Genomic DNA, 21806 nt, shown 5'->3' with positions numbered 1-21806 from the left:
TTCTTGCACTACTTGTGCAGGGTTGAGTAGTTGCAACAGAAACCCCATAGCCTGAAAAGCATAAAATATTCACTCCAGCTCTCGAAGGAAAAAGTTTGCTTTTGTGCACAGCATCAGCAGCTTCACAGTGTACTTTCTATAAACCAAAATAATAGAATTCCTGGTCCTTTCCCAGAAATGAAGGCAGAGGGCTAGAAAGAGGTGGAAATCATAGTATTCTTGCCTGGAGAATACCACGAACAGAGGAGCCTGGCAGACTGTAGTCCATGGGGTCACAGAGAGTTGGACATGACTCAGCAACTGACACACACACACATCCCAGGAATGAGGACAGAGGGCTAGAAACAAATGGAAATCATAAATGTTAATATTAAGTTTCAGTCATTTTGTAGGTAATGTCCCATTTTCAAACACAGTTGAAAAACTCTGATCTTTGGTAAAGCATTCAGTCTTAAACTAAGCCATAAGGAGTTATAAGTGAAAAGGTAAATATTTTATACCAGTTATGGTGTGACAATAGGGAATTCACTGTCCTTTAGGAAATGGGGATGAGAATGTGAAAAATTATTCAAGGTTGCCGTAAGTATCAGTGGGCCAAGGTCCATAGTAGCCCATTATTCTTTTTCCATCCTTGGTGGAAAATTGATGGAGGAAAATTTAATAGTGATGCATGTTGGGTTATGTTAGTTGGGACAATACCTTGGGAATGTAAGCTTCCAATGGATCAGTTACTCCTGTTACATTGTTCATCCATGTAAGTTCTCTAGTGGAGAAACCAGATGGTAGGGATGAAAATGCAGTCTGCAGCTACGGACAGTTAAAGCCATTTGGGTAATTCATTGATAAGTAGTTATAAGGGATTGAAAAGACTGGAAGTTTAGGAAAAGCCTGGTAATACTGGGAAGAAAAAAATGGGCAGACCAAATGATCGCTGCATTTCTGAATGGACCTGATAATAAGGAAATAATTCTACCTGGAAGAAATTTTGGCAGTAAAATCCTTTATATGCTGCTAATGTAAACTTTTAAGAAGTCATTCATCTTAACTTTATCTGTTAAACGACCATGTGGAGCTAGATTAATTCTTTTTGGAAAGGAAGCCTAGGTAGGTGAATTATTAGAACCTGTGAAATATGTGTATTTGAGACAGAATTTATTTTTATGTTTCCTTTTGCACATCCTGTCATATAAATAATCTTGCTAAATGGCGATCTTACAGAATGAGATTTGCCCTGACTGAAGTGTAGGAATGTAGTCATCGCACACCTGAGATGTATTACCCAGGGGTCCTGTTCACAGTTAGGCACCTGTTCCTCATTAAGGACAGTGAAGGCTGCATGTCCCAGTGCAGAGCTAATGCACCCTCATCTTTAAACACTCACTGGAGTGTTCGTCCTGGAATAGACCTGGAGCCACCAGTAGAACAGTGGGTTCAATTTTCCTGCCAGGAACTTTTAGATATGGTGCTTTTCTGTTTGTTTTTTAAAGAATGAATTATCTTAAGGAACTTAGATTTATTAAGTGACTGCAGTGTGCATCTCACCGTGCTGGGTACTTTATATTATCTTCATAACAGTAACTTGAGCATCACCCCACTAGGAAGATGTCAGAAGTGAAATTAAGACCTTAAAGACAACAGTCGATGGTTAAAAACTGGTAGACTTGTGATTTGAAACTGTAAATATCCTGTTCCAAAACAATGCTTCTTCCGTGTGTATCTTCACTTTTAAAAATTTTTAGAGAAAATTTCAAATATATGCTACTTATATTTGTAAGTAGATATACTAGGCCTCCTTGGTGGGTCAGATGGTAAGAATCTGAAGTAACGCTTTAAAGTAAACACTTTACTTTAACACTTTAAAGTAACACTTTTCTTTTGTAATAGTATGAATGAGTCCCCATATACCTCCAACCCAAATTCAGTTGTACCAACTCTTGACTAATCTTGTTCCACTTGTGTTGCTGCTTACCCCAGTGCATTCCTGCATGTTATTCTGAAGCACATCTCAGACCTCATGTCATTTCCATCTAAATATTTCAGAAAGTATTTCTTAGAAGTTAGGACTTTAAAAATAGAGCCATGATATCACTGTTGCACCTAAATAATAATAGTTTATTAATACTATCAAATAGGCTTCCCCGATGGCTCAGCAGTAAAGAATCTGCCTGCAATGCAGGAGGTGCAGGAGACTCGGGTTTGATCCCTGGGTCGGTTAGATTTCCTGGAGGAGGGCATGGCAATCTGCTCCAGTATTCTTGCCCATGGACGGAGGAGCCTGGTGGGCTACAGCCTGTGGGGTCACACAGAGTCGGACACAACTGAGTGAGCACACACACAATACTATCAAATATCTAGTCAGTGTTCATATTTCTGATAATTTCATAGTAGTCACGTTTCTTGTTTTCATAGTTTGAATTAGGATCTAAGTAAATTCACACATTGTAATCAGTTCACATGTTTCCCATCATATTTTTTTACTTTGTTTTTTAACCTTTTGTTTTGAAATAATTTTTAAAATCTACAGAAAAATTACAATAGTACCAAGAGCTCCTATATATTTTACCCAGATCCCATAATTGACATTATGTTTATTTGCCTTTTCATTCTCACTTTCTTTGAAAGTTGCAGACACAGTGTCTCATTACTTCTTAGTTATTTCCGCATGTATTTACTGAAAATAAGGACAGTCTCCTACCTAACCTCAGTGTGCTCATCAGACACAGAAAAATACACTGAAATGAGACAGTCTAATCTGTGTCCTGCACTCACATCACGCCATTGCTCCAGTTGGTTCTTTATCACAGAGCCAACAATGACAGCTGAAACCTTCTCTTTGCCACTTTCATTCCTGCTGCAGGATGTCAGTCGTGTCTTTAGTCTGCCTCATTCAGAGCACTCACTTGGTCTTTTTGTGTCTTTCACAGACTTGGCATTTCTGAAGAGGACCTGTTATTTACTTTCTTGACTGTCTCTCAGTTTTGGTTTATCTGCTGTTTCCTCAGGATCAGGTTCCAGTTACACATTTTGTCAGGAATCCCATAGGAAGCAAGGCTGAATCACTGGCACATCAAATTTTGTGGCTCACAATTTTGATTTGTCCTCTTACAGATGAGTTTGACTTTTTTAAAAGTTAACTTTTAGTATTAAAGGTCATGTTTACCAGGTTTTTCCTACTGTCAAGTTAACAAGTTATTTTGTACATACTAACAAGTATTTTGGGGGAGATTTTTGAGACTTGATAAATATCCTGTTGTTATCAAATTTTTATCTGTTTTAGCACGCTGCAAATACAGTGATTTTTCTAATTCTATCATTCTGGTTACTTTTATTAGTTGACTTTTATTATACTGTAAGTTAGAGTTTCCACTTCTTCATTGGTTTTTTTCATTTATTTTATTCTTCCTGGATTCATAGACTCCTCTTTTGGTTTTCAAACCATTAATTATTATTTACTTTGATGTTTAGCTTGTCCTAGGTTGGCTTTTGGGGCTGTGCCCTTTGACATGTCCTCATCCTTCTCTCTGGAGAAGGCAATGGCACCCCACTCCAGTATTCTCACCTGGAAAATCCCATGGACGGAGGAGCCTGGTGGGCTGCAGTCCATGGGGTTGCTAAGAGTTGGACACGACTGAGCGACTTCACTTTCACTTTTTACTTCCATGCATTGGAGAAGGAAATGGCAACCCACTCCAGTATTCTTGCCTGGAGAATCCCAGGGACGGGGGAGCCTGGTGGGCTGCCGTCTATGGGGTCGCACAGAGTCGGACACGACTGAAGCGACTTAGCAGCAGCAGCATCCTTCTCTCAGCACTTCCTTTCTTTATGGTACAAAAGACGTTCCATCCCAAGTTGTACTTTCCATGCCTGCCCCAGAATTGGCCATTTCTGCTAAGGAACCCTGGTTTATTTAAATAGGGGGTAGTATTTAGGTTGCAAAATTTGGGCTTTAGTTTTGCTCATTGCCACTGGGTAGTCACTGCTTTTAGGACCTTTCACTGGACAGAACCAAAAAATAAGCATGTATACTCACACAAATTTATATCTATTCCTGGATACATCTATCGATACAGCTGAAAACCATAAGGTAGGTTATCCTGTTATTTTCAACTCTAATCCAATACCTCATGGTCTTTTCTAGCCTTTCTTCTTTTTGGTATTTTTGTCTTTCCTCTCCTACAGTCAGAATCCTGGCTCCCATTATCTTCAGTGAATTTCCTTACTTGCTGTTCCTCCATGTGTGTTTGCAGTCTCCCAGTTAGACGAGCTGTCTTCTCAGCCCTGGCCCCATTGACCCCACTCAGGCAGGCGTCTCCTTGGCCCGGGTGCTGCAGGCTTGTGCTGGCCCGGAGTGCTGTTAGTCTCTTTCCTCCCCGTGGTCCACACGTGAGCTACTTGTTCCCAACCTCGCCATCAGTGCAGTAACACATCAGCCCATGAGTAGGATTCCTTAATGCTTAGTGTCTTTGTTGTTCTTCAAGGCTGTTTACAAAGAATGGGTAAAGGGAAGGGAGGAGAGGAGAGAGAACTAAACTTACTGATGAGATCGAGTCCAGAATCAGAATGCAGGTTAAATGGAACAATGGTAGTGCGTGCGTTCAGGAGACATTCTTTGTTGTTTTGTGGAAAGACTGGAGTATGATAATTAGGAAGTAAGATTCATTCTTGGTCTTGGGCAAGGGGAGTTCTATATAATGGCTAAAAGGGATGTTTTGAAATCTTTTGATATCTATAGTTTGGAGTGTTTTCAGAAGGACAGAAAAACTGTGATACCACCCCTCCTCCTGTTTCCTTAAAGCAGGATAATTTTAGATACTCACATATTTGTATCAAGACTTCTTTTTTGTACCTTACGTCCTGCTAGCTATTTCTGTGGTGTAAACCAGCCTTGTTCATTTATAAAAGGTAACTTGAGAACTTCATAGCATAGTGGTGATGCTCTAAATCTTGGAATGTCACAGGATGTGTCCCCAAAAATCTCCTGGTCAGGTAGGTGCCATAGTTTTCTTTCTGTGCCTTTTGTTGCTATGATAGAAGAGGGTTAGAATTGAGAATAGACTGGGGATATTATACAATTAAGCTTAAAGTTATTAGGGAAGGGGAAGATGTTCTTCTCTGAGTCTAGATTAGATTGACATTGCATGATTTATCACATATTATGAGGGCAACAAACACAGAGCTCCTCTTACTGGCTTGTTACTCTGCTCTGTAAAATTCTATAACCCCAAGGAGCCATGCCTTCTAAGAAAGGTCTCCTGATAGCAAGAGCCCCATGTAGGAGTGAAGCCAGGGTTGTAAGCAGAAGATACATAGCTAACCACTTTAATTTATTCAGCAGTTTTCAACATTTGAGTAATAGCAGTGGTCCTTGTAAGGGATATTGTTGTTGCATGGCTCAGATGAGAAAGAATCCACCTGCATTACGGGAGACCAGGGTAGGGAAGATCCTCTGGAGGAGGGTATAGCAACCCACTCCAGTATTCTGGCCTGGAGAATCCCATGGACAGGGGAGCCTGGGGGGCTACAGTTCACAGGGTCACAAAGAGTCAGACATGACTGAGCGACTTAGCACACAAACTATAATCCAAAATCTAGACCTGGTATCACAAAACAACTGGATAGCATTGCAGTCAATTAGAGTAATCAGTATAAATGAGCTTATTTAGATAGTAAGTAAATTTTCTAACCCCTACATTTCTCTGTCTTTCTTTAATAAAGGACTGTCTTAGATCTGATGACGGGATTGACCTGATGGGTTATTAAGGCATAGACCGAGAATTTATATGCATTGCAGGCCATTGAACTGAGATGTGTTCGGGCCAGACAGTCTGACTTTCGTCCTCAGGTTGCCCATGAATGCAGAAAGTAATTGTTATAAGTCCATTACTGTTATGTGACACATCCTCAGGCTTGTAAGATTTGTAAAGTAATAATTACTGTATCAGGTTGCCTTGAAGTAAGTGGTCAGAGCAGTCATGCTTTCCCCCAGTTTCTGATTCTGAGCATGCATGTTTGCTTAATCCTGAGCATCAAGCTTCAAGAAGAATTGCTTATCTTTTGGAAGGTAGCGTTAGAAATGTGCTGTTCTTAACTCTGAAATTTTCTTTCAGATGCTGTCTTTGCCTTTCAACTACGCAACCCAGTGCACAATGGCCATGCTCTATTAATGCAGGATACCCACAGGCAGCTTTTGGAGAGGGGCTACCGGCGCCCTGTCCTTCTTCTTCACCCCCTTGGTGGCTGGACAAAGGATGATGATGTCCCCCTGATGTGGCGGATGAAGCAGCACGCTGCAGTGCTGGAGGAAGGAGTCCTGAATCCTGAGACCACAGTGGTGGCCATCTTCCCGTCTCCCATGATGTATGCTGGACCAACTGAGGTAGATAGCTTTTAAGATTTGCTCTGCAGCAGCATTGAAACCACTCTTACTAACCCAGTAGGTAGCCACAACAAACTTATCTTTGGATATTTCCTCCAATCATAGATCTGTTCTGAACATGAGGCTGGAGTACTCATGTGCTCTGTTGAGGATGCACTCTAGAGGTGGCCCCCAGGAGGCAGTCTTGTTAGGAATGGGAGTGCAGGGAGGGGTTCTCTTGCTCTTATTGTGGCTTATGGTCCCAGTTGTGAAGGAGGGAAAGTTCCTTGCAGACAGAGGGCTGGGCAACCTTGAGCCTGTATGACACAGGCTCTTGTCTGCCCCTTGTTACACAGGTCTGACAACATGCATCTTATCCCTTTAACAAAGTTCTAAGTCACTCTTCCCAGGGGACAGAATCGGTCTGATTTTTGCTTCTGGTATTTGAGTGGGAAGAAAAGGATGGTATCTTTAAAGAAAACATTCTTCATCTGTTCCCTATTGAAGGACTAATAGAGTCAGGAAATAAAATTGCTTCTTGATTTTGGGTGGAGTAGAGTTCTAGAGTTCTACTTAGCAATCAAAAGGAAAGTTTTGAGATCTTTTTATAACCATATATAAGGAAGAAGACTTAGGTTTTTGCTTCAAGGTAGAGTTGACTTTCAAAAAATATTTGAAGAAATGGATGAATCAATGTATGTCCTGAAAAATAGTGTGTGAAAAATTCCTAGCCAGCTTCCTGTTGAGGGTTTAAGATAAAGAATGAAATGCACATTATTATTGCATTCTTTTTCGTTCCCACCTTGAAGGGAGATGAATTTACTTACTAGATATATTTGGGAGGCAAACCCTTTTAGAAGGATTAAAACAATTTAGCTGTAGATACTCTGTGATAGCTTCCTTAAAAAAATTTTTTTGAAAGGAAATAAAACATATTTGGCTGTTCCTTGGGATCAAGCCTAAAAATTTTTATTGGAGCTCAGTTGTGGGGTTGTATGCTCTTTATCTAAGAAATACTGACAGAAAATTACAGCAACAGGAGGCTAAAAGTTTACAATGTATTTGATTCTTCTCTTGGATGAGCCTGAATGATATATTAGAAGACATGAGGTAGAATTCCTCATAATTTTCCCTGTTTGTTGGTATAAAATATTCATAAGAATTGGGGTGCTGAAAGCCGTTTTAGTTTCTCAGAGACCACTGTGTCTTTAGTTCTTACATTTTTTTCTCTATTTGTTAATATTTTATTAATGATTTTTACATCCATATTTTTAAAGATATTATTTATTTTTAGAGTTTATTTTCAATTGGGAGATAATTGCCTTACAATACTGTGTTGGTTTCTGCCATACATCGGCATGTATCAGTCACGGGTACATGCACGTCCCCTCCTTCCTGAGTTATTTTGGAAATAAAGTAACAATTTTGTTCCAGTAGTTTCTCAACTTCTTTTTTGGTGCTGTCTTCATCACCATCATTTTAAGGGAATCATTTGGAATGAAGTTCTCCAGAATTACCAGGTGAGCGGTTTTCAATGTGGGAATGATGCAAATGAATTTAGGGGTCAGGGCTGAGTTTATCAATAACTTCATTAAGAGCCAGTGAGGAAAATGAAAGAATTTATCTTGGCCTATTGAGGACATATTTTTGTCCCATTTGTGTTTCTGAGTCCTATCTAAAAGGGAAGGTATGACATTTTATTACCTAAATATAAAAACTGCTTTTGAGAAGGTGGCAACGAAGGGATAGGCAAATAATAAAAACAGAAGAGAGAGCACCACACAGGGTCAGACATACTGTTTTGTCTGCATCCAAAAGGTTTTTAAGTCCTGTCATTTCAGAGCCAGGTGTATCTCTTGAGGAAAATTCAGAGATCAAGGTGCCTAAAGGTGCCCTTGGGGTGCCTGCATTTTGGCTTTCCTCAGAGTCTTCCTTCTTGCAAGGCAAAGCTGACGAGGTGAGCTGGCTGCAGCAAGCCCTCCCCCAAATCAGCAAGCCTCAGATTTGACTCCTGTTGCTACACCCAAGAGCATGGTCTGGTTAAAACAGCATAAACTCTTGGACCATTCTTGGCCTGGTTTGCCACCTAATCTTAGGTTCGGCTTCTCTGAGCTATGTTTTAAGTGCACACAAAAGGGTAATTTAAGGGATGCACAAGGAGGTGGGACTAAATATTCTTTAAGGTTCTGTCTCATTCTCCTAATTTTCTTACTTGTCTTATTTGCTTTTAACTTCATATTGAACTATAATATACATAGGAGAAAGTAGACATTTCCCAGGTGTACAATTAAATGAATTTTTCCCATTTGAACAGTCGTATGGCCAGCACCCAGACAGGTGAAAAGGCTATTATCAGCACCCTTGACGATCTGCATCCTGCCCTCTCCTATCCCCCCTGTCCTCCCCGCAGTAGTCATCACTGTCCTCACTTCTCACATCGTAGATCCAATGAGCTCGTTGGAAACTCTGGGAAGCAGACGCTAAGAGAGAGATGAGTGTTCAGGAGGTGTGTTAGGGATAGCTCTTGAAAGCAGCACTTGTGGAAGAAAGAGAAAGGAAGGGAGCAGAGTTGGGCTGGAGGAGAAGCTGAGCTGCAGTTCAGTCTTAGTGGAAGCCTGAGTTGATCCTGTGTGGGCTTCTGGAAAGGCCCTTCAAAGATGGTTTGAGTTGCACAAAAAATAGTCACTTAAGCCTCTGTGTTGACCAGTGATTGGCTGCTCAGGGAGGGGGCCTTGCCTTTGACTGCTGCTGCTGCTTTCCATAGGGGCAGTTTCTGAAGAGTGCTGACAGCCTGCTGGGTGTGTGTTGGCAGCACTCTTCAAAGTGGGGAAACAATCCTTCCTCCTTGGGGGACCTGGGCATTGCATCACAGCACCTAGTCCAGCCTTTCCTCGTGCTTTTATAACTGAAGTCATACTGTGCATACTCTGGCATTTGGCTTCTTTCCCTTTGCATTCTGTTGGTGAGACTCACCTTACTGTGGTGTGTAGTTAGTTGTAGTTGGTCTCTCTCTGTACCATAGAGTATCTTATTGTGTGACTGGACCCAGTACTATTGATGGACATCTCAGTTTCCAGTTGTTTGCTATTAAGAATAGTACTGCCTTGAAGATTTTAGTGTGTGACTTTCCATGGGCATTTCTGTTGGTTGAATACCTAGAATTCTAGATATTCTAGCGGCGAGCCTTTGTTCAGCTTTAGTACATGTTGCCAACCAATTTTCTAATGTGGTTGTACCATTTTATTGATACATTCTCATCAGCAGTGTATTTCTTCATCTAAACTTGGTTACTTTTTTCATTTGAGCCATTTTGGTCCTCTGGCTCTGTGTAACCAAGTGTCCTGTATATACTTTTATTATCTCTTAACCAGCCTCTAAAATGTTTTCATCGAACCAGTTTCACTGAAGAGGAAATGGAGAAGTAAATGAATTGTAGGTATATACCATGATGGAGAATATAAGAATAGCCTATTTTTATTGAGCTCTTCCGGCAGACAAATGTTCCAAGTGTTTTACATTTATCAGCTAACTTCATCCTTAGAACGACACTAAGAGCAGGTAGATTATTATTATTCTCAGTTCAGAGATGAGGAAACTGAGGTGGAGGGGTTAACAGACCTGTTCAAGATCACACAGTAGTGTCGAGATAGTCTGGTTCCAGGGCCATGGGCTCTGACTGCCACAGAATGTTTTTCTTTTATCTTATCATGTAAAATTAAAATATGTGGCCACAGATTTTTGGAAAACAGACTGGAAATAAATTCTTAAAATACCCTGTAGGAGTTCCAAAATAGTGAATTAGGATGGCCTTGGCTGACGTTTATTAGAGGTAGAATCTTTAGTACAGGGCCTTTCAAACTTATTTTTCATTTGTCACAAACCAAAGTTGTGTGTTGTGATTATCTTTGTTTAATCTGTGTGTGCGTGCTCAGTCGCTTCAGTTGTGTCCGACTCTTTCACCCATGGACTGTAACCTACCAGGCTCCTGGGATTCTCCAGGCAAGAATACTAGAGTGGGTTGCCATGCCCTCCTCCAGGGGGTCTTTCTGACTCAGGGCTCAAACCCACCTCTATTTTGTCTCCTGCATTGACAGGCGGGTTCTTTACCACTAGTGCTACTTGTGAAGCCCTTGTTTAATCTGTATTCTTAACTCTCTTTATTTATTTTTTTGGACACACCACGTAACATGCTGGATCTTAGTTCCCAACCAGCGATCAAACCTGTGCCCCTTGCATTGGAAGTGTGGAGTCCTAACCACTGGGCAGCCAGGAAATTCCCTTACTCTGTATTCTTCTGATACCTGCCTCATTGTTGTTCAGTCGCTAAGTCGTGTTCAACTCTTCACAATTCCACGCACTGCAGCAGTCCAGGCTTCCCTCTCCTTCACTGTCGTCTGGAGATTGATCAAACTCATGTCCATTGAGTCAGTAGTGCCATCCAACCATCTCGTCCTGCCTCATGGTAGTAGTCACATCTGCCTATTTTTTTTAACTGTTGTTGTGAGAAGTAAATAGAATAAATATAAATCAGTAACACATTGCATAGCTTGTGACAATACATGGTAATTAATGTCAGCTGCCTTAAAAAACAGTAACATACTGTGTTGCTGCAAGTTCTTAACATCCCTGGATTCTGTCCCTGTATCAGGGGAGCTGTGTACATCTCAAGGCTGCTCATCCATCTGTGTGAAGTTGTAGAGTTTTGATTATGGCAGAGAGCCTGGGATGACCAACTTCCTAACAGACTCCACGTCAGAGCATGGATCCTCTGATTTGGAATATCCTTTGGTGTTTGATAGTATAATATAAAGCTCAAATAAAGAATATGAAGGCAAATGAAAATAACCATTTCTTGAATGCCTGTATATGTGTCTATCATATACCAAACAGATTCTTTGTGCATGTTAATATAACCTCATCCCCACAACAGCTCAGTGAGATAGTTGTCATTTCCATTTTACAGCTGAGGTTACTGAAACTCAGAGAGACCAAGTAATGTAACTATGGTCTGTACAAGAAAACTGAAGCTGGACAGTAATTAAAGCAGTAAAAACAGATTTTTATTCAGGAACTGTTGCAACATGGAGAAAAGAGACCTGAACGGAGACCTGGGCTCAGTTAAATACATCATGGTCAAGTGGGGATTTATAGCCAAGGAGCAGAGTGGTGGTCAGTGGCTGGAAGATTACTACGAGGAAACATCACAAACAATGGGTATAGGATGATTCTGGTTAAATGGACCTAGCAGGATCCTTGCTGAAGGCAAGACAGCCTATTCACATGTACTTGGAGGTGGTAGGGATGAAGAATTTGATCATGTATTGAGGATGAAGGGGCTGTAGATCGACTTAGCAAGATTTTTGCCACAATTGGTAGTACAAACCCTACAAGATGGATTCTGAAGGTCAGGGCATAGAGAGCTTGGAGGAACCTGATCAAAGTTAGGTCAAGGAGGGAATCTTGGTCATATCTTACAACCAGCAAGATGCGCAACTGGACCTGAAACTCGAGCTTTTCTGACTCCAAAGCCTGTGTCTTCTTTTCATCAGACTCCTTGCTGTCTGGAAGCCTGTGAGGGGCCATAGCAGTCGGTAAGAGGGCAAAGAGGTTAAAGATGCCCTGTGCCACACAGAGCTCCCAGGTTTCCTAGAAGGAAATAAAGGCATATTAGAGCAGTTTCTGCCTGTAAATCTCTGAGTGTCAGTTACATGCTAAGAGCCGTGGCTCTTGTCAGAAAGCCGGCATCTGGTACCCAAGCAAAGGCAATTTTTAGCTTCTGAACTTTTACAGAACAAACTTAAGGAATTCTGACAAACACCTTCATATTTTAAACTATTAAATATTTTAATGTTTATGACCTGGCAGGATTTTAAACTGTTACATTGAGTGGCTTTTGAAAAGTATCCATTTCTTTTTCTCAAGTGCCTCACTTGTGTGCTTATTTGGCTTATTCACAGCCTCAGATGAAGGATTTTTTTATAGTTTAAAAAAACACACAACACTCATTTTTGTAGCTTTTCCAGTGACATCAGGACAAAGTCTGCCAGTAATGTTCATTTGCCAACTAATAATAATAAAATAAAAACAATGACTCTTCCTTTAATCATTTTCTGTAGGTCATTTAGAAGGCATTGGTACCAGATTTGTTTCTCCAGCACAAATGCTTCTCAGAATGATGAGCAGCTGTTAGCCTATTTGGTTATCAACAGGATGTCCCTGATTTTCCAATTTGTAAAAGATTTGATGGCTTGATTCCTAAATTCCATTTTAGGAGTTGGGGGCAGGGCAGCATGTGGTGGGAGAGCTACTTCTCTAATGCTAAAAAAGTGTCCTATCTCACTAAATGCTGTAATCCATTTATATAAAGGACAAGTAATGCTTTTTAAGACATGTTGCATGAAAGCGCTGAAAGTAAGATATATCTTGGAATGTAGATATGTGCAGTAAGTTTTTTCTTGGTCATTAAGGCATTCGAATGAAAATTACCGGTTGAATTCCAGAGGAAATGTATCATTATAAGCTGCCATGAAAGTTATTGGTGCGGTTAGTAAATGACTCCTTAGTAGCAACTGACTGTATTTGAGCAAATACAGTTAATCAGGGAGAGTAGGAACATACTGCCACGTGATGCAGTATGTTTGTTTAGTTAGTCCATGCTTTACACCAGTATCTGGAGCAGTAAATAGGATGTCTATTAGGGTTTAAACCCTGTTTCTCCCCATAAACACTTCCAAGCCTTGAACAACTAAAGGGACAGCTCTTAGGATCTGAGCCTAATTATAAGAGCCATAAACCCCCAAGTTTTAATTATAACCTTTGACTCTCTTTGAGCTCTTTGATCATTTTGTCTTCTGGTCATTTATTTTATTAATGTTTCTGGAATAGTGCAATACAAATTCACAATCTCTTATCTGAAATACTTGGCATCACGTATTACTTAATCCTGCTTGTGGGTCTGGGGCATAAAACATATTAGTATTTCTTAACAAAGTGAATGCTTTTTCACATTAATTGGGATCTGCGAAGGCCACAGATAAACTTTGTCAGTTTTGATCAGGTTTTGCTAATGTAAGTTTAAAAAAATGGTTTTTGGATTTCAGATGGTTGCCATAAGATTACTTAACACATCCATTTGGTAGTATGTACGCGTATCACATCATCATGTTGAATACTTTAAACTTACATAATGTTGTATGTCAATTACATCTTGTTAAAGCTGGAAAAAAATGAACTTCAGATTTTTGGATAGGCAATTGTGGATCTTTATCACAAAAACATTTAGAGTCTGTTGATTTATTTTAAAAATAATTTTGGGCTTCCCTGGTGGCACAGTGGTAAGGAATCCACCTGCCAATGCTGGAGTCATGGGTTCCATCCCTAGAGAAGGAAATGGCAACCCACTCCAGTATACTTGCCTGGGAAATCCCATGGACAGGGGAGCCTGGCGGGCTACAGTCCATGAGATCACTGAGTCAGGCATGACTGAGCGACTGAGCAGTAGCATCGTCTGTTTTATATACATTTAGCTTATCTGTATCTTGAAAAGTGAAATCACTAATTCAGAGACATTAGATTTTATAGGTGTTTCAGATGCTTTTCACAGGGAAGGAGGAATATACTGTTTTTCTCCTGACTTTTCCATAGACTTCCAGCTCAGAATCTGTTTTTGCCTGTTTCTTATTTTGGCAGCATCAAGATAAAATATTGTCTTTTAGTTTGGCCTTTCACTTTTTCCTGCAGTTGTAATCTATGCTGTTTCTTCCCTAAATGTAGTACTAGCTTGATTTTCTCTCCTGCTCTGAGTCCTATCTTGTAGGGCATGACACAATTTAAGTAGCTCCATGTGAATAGGTATGCATGGACTTTGGCATTGGAGAGACCCAATTTCCAATACTCCTTCTCTTAGTTGTTCATTTTGCAACTTTGAATGTGTTATTGAAAGTTTTCTTATTTGTAAAACAGAAATATTGACTATCTTATTGATTTACTCTAAACATTAAATGAAATATTCACAAAACACTCTGTTTTCATATTAGAACTTAATAACTAGTGCCTGTTTTTTTCTTCACTCTCCCCTGTGAAGGATCTCATGAAATGTTTTCCAATGACATACCACCATGGTTACCTTCCTGTGGTTCCTTAAAATAATAATCAGTGAGGGGGTGGAGAGACAGAAAAGAATCAAAGACTTTTGGCATTTACCAAAAACAAATTTTGGGGTCCCTGGGCTTGGGAGGCCGAAGTGGGAGAAGGACTGTGGATTTGCTCTCTCTCCCATGACCCTCCTCACACCTGCCAGTGGCCTGGGCTCAACCAGGGCAAAGTAATTTACAAGAATAAAACAGTTTGGTTGCTGATGGTTCTGAACAAATCCTTCTCTTACATTTGAGTTATGTTATTTTGAACCCTGAGACAGCTGAGGTTTATCCTTGAAGATAAAGGAAGTCTTTGGGAAAGTCTGTATTTTGTGTATCAGGCCTTGATTCTTGATGTTCAGAATGAAGGGTTTGGATTCCATAATCTAAACACTCCTTTTCAACTCTTAAAGTTGTGTGATGGAAGTAATTATAAGATGTGTCTAATTCTCTTCTACAAGCTGGAGAATGGAATGTGTAAGTAGACCTCATAGTTTTCACATTGAAAATCATAAATATGACTCTCATGATGACTGAATATTGTTCCATGTCTGTGCAGAGCTATGGGAATTGGTAGAAGCGCTTAGAATGCATAGTTGTACAGAGATTGGAAATGATAAGTACCCAGGATCTACATGATGGGAAGGATAAACCTTGTCTTTAATTTGCCTCTCTAGATTTTCCCAGTCAACTTGAAGAGTTTAAAATGGTTTTTGCCATTGAGAAATCAAGAGGCAGACCATTAAGATTTGGGAATTTCAAGAATATAGGATAATACTAAAGTGTTGTGATACTGTATAACCAAGATATGGAGGTATTTTAACATGAAACTCAAGAGATGAATGAAAATATGGATGTTTTTACCCGACAAAAATAGTTAATTGGTTTGACTTTAAAGAATTTTTGTAGCATTAAGACAAGTACCTTTTTGACAATTTGGAAAAGGAAAATTTGCATTACAAAAACAGCTTCTGTATCTGAAGTTCTTTCACAGATCAGTTGAATATATGAATTTGGCTTTATGATGTAGTTACTTTAATAGACTTCATTAAGTTAAAGAAAATTTTGATGTGAAATGTGTAAACAAATAGGTGATTTAAGTAGGGACTTAAATAACCGTTCTGTTTGTTATCTTCAGTATTTTTCATTAAACAAAATTGAAAATATTATATGCTTAATCTTAAATTCCACTTAGGACAGTGGAATTTCTCCACTGTGGGGTAGGAAGATGATAGAGTACTAGTGGTGTAACATGTCATGTCGTATAGTCCAGTTTTATAATTTTATGATGTAATGTAATTTTAAATTTGAAAAATAAGTTATTTTTCTCTCAGAAGCCACTGAAAAGTAAATTTACCAAAATCTTTGGTAGGTTTAAGAGAGGTAGATACAGTTTAGTACAGTTCAGTCACTCAGTCATGTCCAACTCTTTACGACCCCATGGACCACAGCACTCCAGGCTTCCCTGTTCATCACCAGCTCCTGAAGTTTACTCAAACTCATGTGCATTGAGTCGGTGATGCCATCCAACCATCTCATCCTCTGTTGTCCCCTTCTCCTCCCACCTTCAATCTTTCCCAGCATCAGGGTCTTTTCAAATGAGTCAGCTCTTCGCATCAGGTGGCCAAAGTATTGGAGTTTCAGCTTCATCATCAGTCCCTCCAATGAATATTCAGGACTGATCTCCTTTAGGATGGACTGGTTGGATCTCCTTGCAGTCCAAGGGACTCTCAAGAGTCTTCTCCAACACCACAGTTCAAAAACATCAACTCTTCGGCACTCAGCTTTCTTTAAAGTCCAACTCTCACATCCATACATGACTACTGGAAAAACCATAGCCTTGACTAGGTGGACCTTTGTTGGCAAAGTACTGTCTCTGCTTTTTAATATGCTATCTAGGTTGGTCATAATTTTCCTTCCAAGGAGTAAGTGTCTTTTAATTTCATAGTTGCAGTCACCATCTGCAGTGATTTTGGAGCCCCCCAAAATAAAGTCTGTCACTATTTCCACTGTTTCCCCATCTAATTGCCATGAAGTGATGGGACCAGATTCCATGATCTTAGTTTTCTGAATGTTGAGCTTTCAGCCAACTTTTTCACTCTCCTCTTTCACTTTCATCAAGAGGCTCTTTAGTTCTTCTTCGCCTTCTGCCATAAGGGTGGTGTCATCTGCATATCTGAGGTTATTGATATTTCTCCTGGCAATCTTGATTCCAGCTTGTGCTTCATCTAGCCCAGGGTTTCTCATGATGTCTTCTGCATATGAATTAAATAAGTAGGTGACAATTTACCACCTTGACGTACTCCTTTCCCTATTTGGAGCCAGTCTGTCTTTCCATGTCCAGTTCTAACTGTTGCTTCCTGACCTACATACAGGTTTCTCAAGAGGCAGGTTAGGTGGTCTGGTATTCCCATCTCGAAGAATTTTCCACAGTTTGTTGTGATCCACACAGTCAAAGGCTTTGAAATAGTCAATAAAGCAGAGATAGATGTTTTTCTGAAACTCTCTTGCTTTTTTGATGATCCAGCGGATGTTGGCAATTTGATCTCTGGTTCCTCTGCCTTTTCTAAAACCAGCTTGAACATCTGGAAGTTCATGGTTCACATACTGTTGACGCCTGGCTTGGAGAATTTGAGTATTACTTTACTAGCGTGTGAGATGAGTGCAGTTGTGAGGTAGTTTCAGCATTCTTTGGCATTGCCTTTCTTTGGGATTGGAATGAAAACTGACCTTTTCCAGTCTCGTGGCCACTGCTTTTTCCAAATTTGCTGGCATATTGGGTGCAGCACTTTCACAGCATTTTCTTTTAGGATTTGAAACAGCTCAATTGGAATTCCATCACCTCCACTAGCTTTGTTCGTAGTGATGCTTCCTAAGGCCCACTTGACTTCACATTCCAGGATGTCTGGCTCTAGGTGAGTGATCATATCATCATGATTATCTCAGTCATGAAGATCTTTTTTGTACAGTTCTTCTGTGTATTCTTGCCACGTCTTCTTAATATCTTTTGCTTCTGTTAGGTCCATACCATTTCTGTCCTTTATTGTGCCCATCATTGCATGAAATGTTCCCTTGGTATCTCTAATTTTCTTGAAGATTTCTCTGGGCTTTCGCATTCTATTGTTCCCCTCTATTTCTTTGCATTGATCACTGAGGAAAGCTTTCTTATCTCTCCTTGTTATTCTTTGGAACTCTGCATTCAAATGAGTATATCTTTCCTTTTCTCCTTTGTTTTTCGCTTCTCTTCTTTTCACAGCTATCTGTAAGGCCTCCTCAGACAGCCATTTTACTTTTTTGCATTTCTTTTTCTTGGGGATGGTCTTGATCCTTGTCTTCTATACCATGTCATGAACCTCCCTCCATAGTTCATCAGGCACTCTGTCTATCAGATCTAGTCCCTTGAATGTATTTTTCTCTTCCACTGTATAATCGTAAAGGATTTGATTTAGGTCATTCCTGAATGGTCGAGTGGTTTTCCCTACTTTCTTCAATTTAAGTCTGAATTTGGCATTAAGGAGTTCATGATCTGAGCCACAGTCAGCTCCCAGTCTTGTTTTTGCTGACTGTATAGAGCTTCTCCATCTTTGGCTGTAAAGAATATAATCAATCTGATTTTGGTAGATGATAGGTAACTATTTTCTAATTGAGTTAGGGAGCAAATGAGACTTTTATGTTTATAAAAAAGGGTATGGATTAAACATCATATTGTGATCATACAAGAACTATTCTAATTCTAAAGTGTTTACATTGTAAATATTCTGTGTATGGAGATAAGTAATTTAGGTTCCTATATATCACTGACTTTTGGTTTGTTAGTTGCACAATATCTTAGTCTGTGATGGATGGTAGGGAGAGCCATTACAGGATTTGCATATATCAGTCTTATTTGAGAACTGATTATAATTTGAATTGTGAATACTCCCCTTTTAGCATTATTGGGTAGCAAAACTTAATTCTTACTTGTATCGCTTACATTGTGGAAGTAAGTTATGTAGAGTCAAAAAAAAATTAGCTGCAAAAAGATACTTGGGGAGGAAATTCTGAAACAAATACCGGTTTTTTTCAGTGACAATTGCTGATTGTGAGTTATTGTTATTCTCCCATCCTTTTGATTTGATTTGATTTACAATATTGTGTTAGTTTCAGGTGTCCAGCTTCAGATTCTCTTCCATTATAGCTTATTACCAGATAATGAATATAGTAACAATGCAGAATATACTGTACTGCTATACAGTAAATCCTTAGTTATTTTATATATAGTCATGTGTATCTGTTAATCCCATAGTCCTAATTTATTCCCCTCTCCCTTTTCCCCTTTGGTAACCATAACTTTGTTTTCTATGTCTGTGAGTCTGTTTCTGTTTTGTAAGTAAGTTCATTTGTACCAGTATTTTAAGATTCCACATATAGGTGATATCTTATAAATGTCTTTCTCTGATTTACTTCAGTTAGTATGATAATCTGTGGATACATTCATGTTGTTCTAAATGTCAGGATTTCATTCTTTCTTGTGGCTGAGTAGTATTCCATTGCATAAATATACCTATTGAGCTAAGAAGGCAGAGATTGGGTTTCGGGGCTGCTGAAGCAACGAGACTTGCAGGGCTTCCTTGGTGGCTCCGTTAGTAAAGAATCTGCCTGCAATGCGGGAGACCTGGGTTCAGCCTCTGGGTCAGGAAGATCCCCTGGGGAAGGAAATGGCTACCCACTCCAGTATTTTTGTCTGGAGAATTCCATGGACACAGGAGCCTGGTGGGCTACAGTCCATGGGGTCACAAAGGGTCGGACACAACTGAGTGACTAACGCTTTCACTTTCAGGGCAACAGAAGATATGAGGGTGTTCCCCGGGGTTCCTTGGACTGCATTTGTGCAGGGCAAGACTCTGAGGCCTGGTAGAGAGTGGCTACAATAAGTTTGAGAGTGGATTGAAGGTACTTTCATTGTTGAAAGATGACATTCCAGCCTAGCTAAAGTGGAGAAATCTTGTTAACATCTTAGGTATTCAACTAAGACACCAGAAACACATGCTTCTGGAAAATAGGCCATGCTGTACAGAAAGCGTGTTATCAATTTGTTTACAGTCAAGGAAGTGGGAAATCACACAAAATTGGACAGGGGAAGTTTAAAGAATTGTTAAACTTTAATAGAGAAGTAACTAAAAAATGCAGAGTGAACTCTAAAGGGTACCCTAGGGCTGAGGGAGATTACCAAAGGAAGGGTAGAATTGGAAAAGGGATCCTCTCCCCAAGGCTGGGCTTCAGATCTCATTGAAAAAGGTATGGTTTCATCCCACTGGATGGTGAAGTTGAGTGGACTCTCTGGACTACAATGGTTCACAGATGCCAGATAACGGGTAACAACCCTCTCTCTGGTTCACAGGCTAGCTGAGGCTAAAGACTGATGAGCTCAGTGGGGGTCATCAGGGCATTCATTGGGAGCTGGCTTGCTGCCAGATTGGTGCACAGTGTGAGATACCCATGTTGGAATTAATGCAGGAAGCAACTCTCTGAGGCACAGTTGAGCACAGCGGGATACATGAGTAAGCAGAGGGAGTCAGGGAGCTGCTGGTGGGAGGCTTGGAGTGCACTGGTATTTGCAGTAGGAGGACTGTAGCGAGGTGATCACTGGACTCAGGCTAGGGCTCTGAGGTTGTTGAAGGAGTGGGCACTTTGGGTTTGCTGCTGGACCCCTGTGCCACCAAATAGCCCCATATTCAGGTACCACTACACATCCTTCCTTCTGCAGTGTCCCTCTAATGCCCTCTGCTGATTTAACATTGTGCTCACTGTGAAGGAAAAATGCTTAGTTTTCAATCCATTTTCTCAGCAAATACTAAGGGTGAATTTGGAGTTGAAAGGCAGTAGGTTGGTAATTGGTCCAAAAAAACTGAACTGGACCTGCCCAATAGAGCTTAAAATTGAGCCTCAAAAAGATAAGAAGCTGCTGCTGCTGCTAGGTCTCTTTAGTCGTGTCCGACTCTGTACGACCGCATAGATGGCAGCACACCAGGCTCTGTTGTCCCTGGGATTCTCCAGGCAAGAATACTGGAGTGGGTTGTCATTTCCTTCTCCAGTACATGAAAATGAAGAGTGAAAGTGAAGTCGCTCAGTCGTGTCCAACTCTTTGCGACCCCATGGACCGCAGCCTACCAGGCTCCTCCATTCATGGGATTTTCCAGGCAAGAGTACTGGAGTGGATAATAAGAGGTGCCAGTAAATTACCTGCCTGCTGGAATCAGGCTCTTAACATTCTAAAGGAAAACAGCATTATTCAGGCTCCTTAAATCATTCACAAGTCCAGCATATAGCAACAAATTATTGGAAATAAGCAAGGAACTGTGATTTATAATCCAGAATAAAAACTTGCACTAGAAGCGTACCTTTAGATGATGCTGATGTTGGAATTAGCAAATAAGAACATTGAAGTTTCTTAAACAAAAATATTGTCTTATGGATGGGGAATCTCAGAAAAGTGGAAAGTGAAAAAAATCAAGTGGAAAACTAAGGGCTAAAAAAGTATGGTATCTGAAACAGAAACATTTATTGGATAAACTTAAAAGCTGACTGGAGTTGGCAGAAGAAAAAGGTCAGTGAGTTTTTAAAAACTCAGTAGGAATTTTTTGAAAAAGGAAAATAAATGGGAGAAAAGAAGCAGAGCCTCAGTAACTTGTGGACAATCTCAAGCCATCTAACATATGTATAAATGAAGTTCTGAAAGAAGAGAGAGAGAGAGAGAATGTGGCACAAAAACTTTTTGAAAAAAAAAAGTGGTTGAAAGTTTTCTGCAATTGGTGGAAAACATCAGCCTACGAATTCAAGAAGCCCAGTAAATATAAGAAAGGATAAATCCAAAGAAAACCACAGTGAGGCACATAGTAGCCAACCTGCTGAAAATTTATGATAGAGAGGAACCTTAAAAGCAGAGAGATGGGGAGAGGAAGAGGGAACAATAGGGCAATAATAAGAGCAATGGCTGGCTTCTCAAGAGCATTATGAACTAGAAGCAATGGAGTAGCATTTTTAAGAGAGAAAAAAAGTAGAAACATGTCTATTAATCTAGGATTCTGTAGTCAAGAAAAAATAAAGGTGACGTTGAAGACATTTCAGGTAAGTGAAAGTTGAGAGTTTTATTAAAGAGGAAAAAGCGTTTTTCAGGAATCCTCTAGATGACTTCCCAAGAGATTGTTATTTGCTCCGGCGCCCATGCTGTATTGCCGGGAAAGCAAGGACGTAGCATTTTCATCCTTTACGGGGAGGTTTCTGTCATCAAGGAATAGGGAGATCAGGACAAAGAGAAATCAGTTGTTGTGGAGGCA

The 21806-nt window shown here is 40.1% G+C and overlaps 1 protein-coding gene across 6 annotated transcripts in view; it reads left to right on the top strand.

Annotated features, from left to right (window-relative positions):
* Window positions 1-21806, top strand: part of PAPSS1 (3'-phosphoadenosine 5'-phosphosulfate synthase 1) — a 108962-nt gene that overhangs the window by 66100 nt on the left and 21056 nt on the right. For all 6 annotated transcript variants that reach the window (XM_081552040.1, XM_081552111.1, XM_081552237.1 and 3 more), the window contains one exon: window positions 6108-6376. In XM_081552040.1, coding sequence (XP_081408166.1) covers window positions 6108-6376 — 269 coding nt within the window. The remainder of the gene's footprint in view (window positions 1-6107; window positions 6377-21806) is intronic.

Source organism: Giraffa tippelskirchi, chromosome 1 (assembly GCF_054371585.1).
Source record: "Giraffa tippelskirchi isolate mGirTip1 chromosome 1, T2T-mGirTip1v1.2.pri, whole genome shotgun sequence".
NCBI classification, from domain to species: Eukaryota; Metazoa; Chordata; class Mammalia; order Artiodactyla; family Giraffidae; genus Giraffa; species Giraffa tippelskirchi.
This window is presented reverse-complemented; position numbering and strand designations above follow the sequence as displayed.